Below are 8894 nucleotides of genomic sequence, written 5' to 3'. Positions count from 1 at the left end.
GATGACTGCAACTATACTGTATACATGTAACGCTGTTTATTTTATTTATTTATTTTTTTAATGTGTACAGTCAGTAAGTCAGTTGTTTATGTGTACAGTTATGTTATTGTTACTCTCATTATAATAATACAGGTTATTGTTTTTGCACTGATGTCTTTCATGTCATTTTCATTGTTTTTCTTAATGAGAACAGTTTGGCTTGCACTGGTTGTGTGTTTTTCTGTTTACTGTCTACTTTATGTGCCTTTTAAATTGCCCCCTGGGGACAAAAAAAGTTGCTTGAATCGACTATTAAAACAATATCCAGTATCACTCAAATTTCCATCCATTGTTTGTTAAATAACGGCCATGACTGATCCAGCCAGGGTTTCTTCACCTCTAACTCTCTCAAGTTATGGAGACACATGATTTTGAGATTCTTATTCCAAGTTTTGAAATCCCAAAACAACAGAGGTACATGAAATTTAATGTGCACAGCTCGCAGCATTGATCGAAAATCCTTTACGGAGACAGTGTCCCTGTTTTCAATGCTGTGAGCCCCAGTAAGAGAAAATCCCCTTTACCTTCTTTGAATGTGCAATTCTTCTAACTGCCCTCCAGAACGATGAGTTTTCTGATTAGACGCTCCAAGAAATTACGTTTGTAAACAGCTAAATTGCAAGAGCAAATGTGCTAGGAAGGAATCATAATGCAGACTACATTATATTTTCTATCAGAAGAATTGAAGAAATGTTTTTCATTTTAAGTATTTGGTAAGTTTCAAGATGTTGATGGGCTACTGCAGGGTGACAGGCAGGAGGGAGTCACAGATGGATTTTAAAAAAAAAAATAATAATAAAAATTAACTATCCAAAATGAAGAAAAACAAAAACGATTTATCAAATGCAAAATAAAGTTCTGGGCCAGTGAAAGAGGTCAACGAAACAGAACCCAGACAATATTAACATAGAAAAAACTGATTATGGCTGAAAGACATCAACACAAAGGGCAACACATAGTGTGCACTGCTGATTACATCATTTTGAAACTAAGGGGTAACACAAACAAACGCTTCCAACTACAATTACACTCTCATTTTAAATTATCTGGCATCTAATCCAAAACAAAAGTATTAAAAACAAATATAGTCTAAAGAAATAAACAGAATCTATTCTGCCGGAGCAGGAAGTAGAGTTCAACTGTCAGTTAACTCAAAGACAGAGAAATTAATTAAAATACCTTAATTAAACAAACTTGTACACTTCTAAACTAAATGTGTATTCTTCATGTAGAGAACAGTCTGGTGTCAAAAATGGTAATAAACAAACTGTAAACCAAACAAACTGTTTTATTTACTCAAAGTGTCTGTAAATGAAAGAAACTGAACATGAAATGATGATGTGGGTGAGTGTGTGAAACGTTAAATCTTCAGTTGTGTAGCAGTGACAAAAGTGACGAAAAACATCCTCCCTATGTGATGCGCATGTGTCAGCGTTTTGTGTATCTGTCAGGCATCTTTAAGTCACATCTAACCCATTTTATTTTTTTACGGAATACTTCTAGATCTTGGCTTGGCCTTGGTTTTTATCCATACCTTTCAACAAAGCAAAAGCCACAATCTGGCTTGTTTTTAGCACTTTTAGCATCTGGTGCTAACTAAGCAACGTGGAATGCAGACACAGAGTGCCAAACGAACTACAGACTGCAAACTTATACCTAAACTCTGCAATGGGTCTGCTTTGTGGACCCATGTCGGTAAGTTTTGCTGCTTGATTTTCTTTTTCTGTTTATCATCTGCATCACCTCTGCTAAAACTTATTGCTGTGGGCTCTGGGTCAGAGTCCACACGATTAAGAGTCTATGACTTCCCTGCAGCTGCTGCTATCAACAACTGGTTGCTAAAATTTGATGCACTTTTTAGACCTGTACTGGCCTCTTCTTTATTTCTGTGGAGGGAAGAATTTTCAAGTTTTACCAGATCCACGAAGCAGAGAAGTTCATGGACACCATCATCTTTGGTCCAACACAGTCCAACACAAATTTTGGCCAAGTGCCTGATACCCCTGATCCTTGTTTCCGGCTCACTGCCCCAATGGTGATGCCGGTCACCATCCCTGATGACTCCTAGACACAGCTTGGGACCAATCCTAAAGCCCTGGTCAGCTCCACACCATCCAATCACAAGACCTGGTCCCTGGTTGGTGCTCGCAGCAAGAAGCAGGCGTTCCTCTCATGCACCGCCTCACTTTAACATTAAACTGGAGAACAAATACAACATCCTCGACCTGCAGGACTTCCCAATTTCCTCTTCCATCTCTGATGCCTGGGAAGATGATTGCATCTCTGTTGCCCCCGGTCCCTCCACCTGCTGTGCCTGGACCCTCCTCCTGGACCCTCCTCCTGCACTGGGGCTCGGCACTCCATATGGCTCTTTACACCAGAACCATGAGGAGCTCCAGCCCCACTCTGTCTGACATCCTCCATCTACTCTGTTATCGGACAGGTTCATCATCAGGCAGGTCGCTGTCTAGTGACGACGTCTTCTCAATGCAAGCTTCTGCTGCACACATCACAAATATTTAAAATCAAAAAGCTGTAGTGACCCACTGCATACCCAGTTTGACCATCTTTTAATGATCTCAGAATCTGTGGGAACTCCGGCCTCATCTGAGGACCCTAATCCCTCGATCGGCTGAGGTATCGGACGCTTTAGTTGGCTGATCTCTCTAAACTCCTGGCTGCAGTTATTCTATGTATTAAACAATTTGGCTTTTATCAAGAATTGGAATATTTTTTGGGAGCAAGCTACCTTTTATAGTAGAGATGGTGTCCAGTCAACATGCAGTTATAATTATTGTCATCTACACCACCCCAAATGTCAGAGCAAGTGTTTATCTATCACAGTTCGCTAATGTCCTAAAATTGGTAAAAAACAAAAGAGCTTGTTGGGTGATATCATAATATGATATCGATATCGTTATTTTTGCTGTAATAAAAACTCTCAAAACCCTGAGAAGCCACACTTGCCGCATTCATTCAAAACCTCTTTTAAATGCTGATATTAGAGCTATTGATTGAAGCAAGTAACTGTCACTTGAAATTCCAGAACAGATTCTGGCTCAGTTATTTGACAAAGTGGAGACAGCACGCAAAAATTAAACCACTGCCTAGAAAGTTACAATCTCAACAAATGAAACTACCATGGGTGAATTCTGAAACTGCTTAAGCAGAAGGCTCGCTCTCAAAATACACAGATCTTCAAAAACCTTGGAGAATAAAACACATTTCATATAGATTAAAAACAAATGCACAACTGAATTATGCAAGGCTAAGGTGGTCTATTTTCTAATCCTAGCACATTATGGTAGACGTTTAAAGTGGTGAAAATGAGAAGGAAAGGAAGAATAATATTCAAATTTCTCTACAAGGTACTCTTATCACAGAAGCTGAAAAATATTGCAAGGGCTAGTGCTGGTGATACTCCCTTTTACCCTTTCACCTGAAGTGACATCTTCTCCCACTTACCTCCAGTTCTCTTCCTCTGAGACAACACAGAATGAGTTTTCTGATCCCTCGACCTCTTTGTGCTTGTGACATTTATAGTTTCCCTCCATCTGGAAAACTGCTCAAATTATCCTTGTTTTTAAATCTAAGGATTAAATTCATGTTCTGAAATACAGGCCAATATCCATTCTCCTAGTCATATCAAAATCATTTGAAAAAATTCTCTCTAACCAATTAAACAATTATCTTGAAAGCAATAACCTCTGACTTCTAATATGGCTTCTGCTCTACCCGATCAATCATGTCTGCAGATGCTAAGATACTACAAGATGCTAAGTTCCAAATGGTTGACTCTTTCGTCAATGACATTCCCAATGTGTGGAAATACTCTGGAAGTCTATTATATGCTAATGACACTGTAATTTCTCTTTATGACTCAAACCCTCAATGCCCGTCTGGTCCAGATGTCAGTCCGCTACTCATCGACCTACACTGGTTATCCATGGCCGCCCATATCAAATTCAAGTCACTAATGCTTAGCTTCAGAGACTTCTGGGTTTGCACCCATCTACTTGAACTCAATCATACAGGTTTATTCTCCTTCTCTGCCACTACTTCAATCCCTGCACACAAGGCAATGATAGTCCAGACTGTTCTCGTCTGCGATTCCCAGATGGTGGAACCAGCTACCAAATGCTATCAGTGCAGGGCCGTCCCTCTCTATCTTCACAAATCTCTTGAAGACTCATCTCTTCCGAGAGCACCTCCTTTCCTGAGACCTCAAAATCCTAACATTTCTAGCACTCTCACTTGCACTTATTGAATTGATGTAGTAGTTAGTACTTGTACCAAGGTCTCCTACTGCACTGAGGCTTTAGTCTTGCCCATCACTTGTTAGTTGCTTTGGATAATAGCATCTTCCAAATTAGTAAATGTGAATATAAATGTCATAAAGTCATAACTCTCTTCTGAGCTTCAGTGTCTACAATACAGGTTGAAAAAAAACAATCAAGCATCAATCTCAAGAAAGAAGAAAGTATTTCCATTCCGCTAAGAAACCTGTATCCATGTCTGACCCTATTCATTTTACAAATGAAGCACTAACCTTCGCATCTATATCTTTTGGGTATTCCTGGATTCACATCTTATTTATCAAAGCCGCATTCATAATCTAACAAAGAAGCTCCACCAGAAATTGTATGTTTTCATAGGATCAAGCCCACATCTCACTCATACCATCTCAGACCTTCATGTAATTATTTTTCGACAATATTCTATTGTCTGGTCCCTCACCACAGAGAAAACTATTGAACCTTTTGCAAGACAGCACAACAGAGCCTTTAAGATCCATGGTAACCATCCCCTTTGGACTCACCGCTATACCGCAGTTTCACATTCTAACACCTTGACTTCTCAGAACTACACAAATAATTTACCTGGGAAGGACACACATGCAATTGCATTGTTGTGTTGCTTCTGTTTTAACTGTAACATCATTCTTTTTTACTGTGCTGCAGAACAGGAGCCCGCTGAAAACCAGTTTCAACTGAGTCAGGCCAGTTTAAATGTAACACACTGTTACTGTTAATCTTTTCAAGTATAAATAAACGTGTCAAAGCACTTGGGTAAAGTGAGGGAATGTTCCTGGTCTGGTTTAAATCCGAAAAAGATCACAGTGACTTCAGGCACAATGTGTTTATTAACATGCAACCAGAACCGCAATCTTTCCCTAACCTCAGCAGAAGTGCAGGACCACGGATGCGAACCCTGTTCTCTGGCGTGAGAGTTGTCTGCTGCCATTAATAAATGCCACGCTTCATTTGTTTAAAACAAAACATTGCTTCTGAACATGATTACATTTCCTGTTGCAGTAGTTGTCTTTTCCTCCTGTGCTCCCATTAGACAAGAGTCATAATTCACACTATATGAGGGCTTTGTCACTTGAACAAAAACATGGCATTTACAGTATGAAAATGCATAAATGACTGATGATGTGATGTTTTGCATGGCTACATATCACGAAGATAAATGAGAAAAATCTGATATGATTTGTTTTCTAGCATTAACCGATGAAGCTGAATTTCAAACGATAAAGTCTCCAGCCTGATATTCCTCCGCTTGCTCACCTGTCCCCCCCCCCCCGTGTTATCACTGCATCCTCCCTCTTGTCCTTACCTGACATCTCTTCACTGCACTTGGTTGCAGTTCGACCCTCCTCCTTCTCACCGCTGACATCAAGGCTCTGTCTGTGGTCAAGGAGGAGGAGGGGGAGGAAGGGGAGGAAGGGGGGGGGGTCTCCATAGCTTTGCTGAATTACAGCTCCGCCTTCTTGTGACTGTGGCTCCAGGCGACCGGGCCACCGTCACACCTCCAATCAGACTGCTCCCTGTGCTTGTTAAATGAATTTCATGGCTCTTGTCAATCCCGCTCTCAAGTGTCTTGCCTGTCTGAGCTTCACTTCACAAAATGTTATAACCAGATGCATTTTTTTTTTAAAGAAATGTGAAAAATTCTAGGCAATGCAGCAGAGGCTTTAATGCTCTCTAATCGCACTTTTATGACATATAAAGATGGGAAAGGTCGGACCTGGAGGAGATTCTAGGAGACATGGTTGGTTTGTAAGGTGAAATCCCCCCCCAAAAAAAACAGAATAGGTCTGACATTCCAAGGAGCGCTGACCCATAAAAGATTATTGTGATACCATCAGTTTGACCACTCAATCCCTGATACCGCAGCTGTTTCGCCCACAGCAGGAACAAACAGCTAGTTAGGTCAGAATATATCTGCTGCTCAGATTGTATAGAGCTGATTCCAGTTCTTTCTCCTTCTTATGTGGCTTTCTGTTAAACGTGGATACTGCTTTTGAAAAGTGGCTAAAGAGATTAAAGTCAGATAATTACAATATTAAAGAGAAGTCTCTTCTGGAGAGAGAGTTTTCTTTCAAGAGTATGAAGCTCTTTAAGAGATGGTTTGCATTTTAAACAATCTGCCCTCTGGTAAGTAGCCTAAGCTGTCTGGCTTGTCATAGAGAATTCAATGAAAGCAGCGATAACGAGCAATATACTATATGGTCAAAAGTAAGTGGACACCCAAACCTAATAACCATACATGTGCTTGTCAAACTTCTCACTCCCAAATTATGGCCATTAATAAAAAAAAAAATAAAAAAAAACAAGAGCCGGAATGAAGACTGCATTTATCATCACTTTGAAGCACATACTTCCAATGTCGTGCTGCCATAAAACTTTCAATAAGTGACTACATAGTGTGACAAGGCTAAATCGAAAGTCAAGTCAAGCCGGAGCTGTTTCTTAAAATGGGAACATTTTTTAAATTTATCATCGTTCTTCATCTCTTGTGTCTGAATCATCTGAGATAAGTACCAACTGGATGACTAACACCACTCCAGGAATTAATCACAATCTGAAATGATTAGAGAAGGTGGGACTAAATCAAACATTTGAAAGTGTTATGGACTGAGGATATAACTTCAACTGAGTGTTTCAAATTAGAGACAGATGTTATTGCAGTGGGACTTTAGTTATTGCCAAAAAGGCGTAATCACAGCTATTTATGATCACATAAAATCAAAAATATATTGCGAAATTCTTGTTTGGGCAGTGACGTGCTCCGTAATTAGAGAGTTTGAAATGTTTCACTACGATATAATGCTTTTCAAAAATGAGGTGAAACCTGTCCAACAGCCTCCCCGCTCCAATAGAAACCTTGCATTTAGCCTTGCTATCTGCAATAATTATGCAACATGAGGTGGGATCAGGCAGGCTTCCCACTCATGATATAATGATCACCACATATAGCCCTCAGCATATCCTCCACCACACCTGCATAATGGACTTATGGAAGAAAAGCATGGTAAAGGGGGAGACGGCTCCAGCACTGCTGTGTTTGTGTTGGTGGTGATGAAGATGGATGAAGCAGATCAACGAGAAAACAAAAGCAAATCTCTGATTTGACCAAATCTGCTTGCAGCTGCTAAACACTGCATTGAATGCTCTCTCTCTCTCTCTCTCTCTCTCTCGCACACACACACACACACACACACACAAAGTCTCTCTCTCCTTTTCTTTCTCCCACATGCGCGCGCCTGCACACGCTCCTCCACGCAGCCGGGCGCGCACACGGGAAACCTGCTCGCCAGTGCACTGCACAGGGGTCCCTGACAGTGCCCGTGCTTGGCTGTGATCGCTGCCTGGCGTCTCCGCTGCTCCACTGGATGTTTGCGCAGAGGACATTCGCCTCCGCCGGCGACAGCACCGATCCCCGCGGCTCAATCCAGCTCGTTCCCACACCTTTAACTTTTTCCAACGCGTGACTGTTTAGTCGCGGTCAACCCTTTCCGACACTGACTATGTTCCTCTCGGGTGAGAAAACCCTGTAGAGCCAGGCGTTTATTTGACTTCCAACTTGCGGGCTTGATGGCACAGTTCTCTGAGACAGGTTTGGAAAGTTGAGCTGCGTCGAGGAAGCATGGGCGCAAACTTTAAAAGCTTTTTATAATCGAGCGACAGTTTTTTATTTTATTTTATTTAATTTTTAATTTTTTTTTTTTTTAGAATGAAGGCAGGTGAGTCACCCGTCGAGTGAGAGGCGCGCATAGCTCCACGGCTCTCCAGGTGCGGGGAAGGAAAAGGCTACACGGAGGAAGTCGTGATCTGTGCTGCGGATTGCGCTACGGAGGACGGAGGGAACGGACCGATGAGACAACATGGGTAAGTAAGTGGAGGACTGTCTCATTTAGAATCGATTGGATGGAGGCTCCAGGAGTCTGCGAATAATCACTGTTAGTAGTTGAGAGCACTTGTGGTCTGTACAGTAACAGAAAGGCTTGTTTTTTTTTCTCTCCTCTGGCGCATCTGTGACTGTGTGGATGTTTAGTAAATTTCCTCCAAATATTTTCGCGGCTTATTCCTGCGCAGCAAGCTGACATCTGCAGTAGGCTGTTTTCTTTTCCCCCCTTTTTTTTCTCTGCTAAGATTTTCCTCAGACAGACTCTGTATTATTTGTAGTTTAAAGCATCATCAGCACTGAGAGGTGTTCCCTCTCTGTTCATGAATTTGAATAACAAATACTGCAGGCGGGAGTGTTCATGCCCCTGGACATCAAGGAGGGAGGAGAGAGACATTAATGTCCTCACCTTTACAATGTGTAAGTGATGTCGACCGACGTGGATGCGTGTGTGTGTGTTTGTGTGTGTGTGTCTGCTGGTGCACAATGCAAAGCAGAGGCTAAATAATGCATAATGTGTCAGATAACGTCTTTGCTGTTGGAGCTGCAGTGACAAGTTCATTCACACAATCCCACCCTGACCTTAAATGTCCGAATCCTAGTGTTGAGATGTGTCTGTTTTCTGTGGCCCCCCCACCGCACCCCCTCCTCCTTCGGCCTCCTCC

At 41.6% G+C, this 8894-nt stretch overlaps 1 protein-coding gene across 1 annotated transcript in view; it reads left to right on the top strand.

Annotated features, from left to right (window-relative positions):
* The first annotated feature begins 7704 nt into the window (after window positions 1-7704).
* lrrtm4l1 (leucine rich repeat transmembrane neuronal 4 like 1) overlaps window positions 7705-8894 on the top strand; it is a 57062-nt gene continuing 55872 nt past the window's right edge. The window contains exon 1 of the mRNA XM_023399460.2: window positions 7705-8213. Coding sequence (XP_023255228.1) covers window positions 8210-8213 — 4 coding nt within the window. The 5' untranslated portion in view covers window positions 7705-8209. The remainder of the gene's footprint in view (window positions 8214-8894) is intronic.

This window comes from Seriola lalandi, unplaced genomic scaffold, assembly GCF_002814215.2.
Source record: "Seriola lalandi dorsalis isolate HSWRI2012SDOR001 ecotype SW California unplaced genomic scaffold, Sedor1 jcf7180002051954, whole genome shotgun sequence".
Taxonomy (NCBI): domain Eukaryota; kingdom Metazoa; phylum Chordata; class Actinopteri; order Carangiformes; family Carangidae; genus Seriola; species Seriola lalandi.
This window is presented reverse-complemented; position numbering and strand designations above follow the sequence as displayed.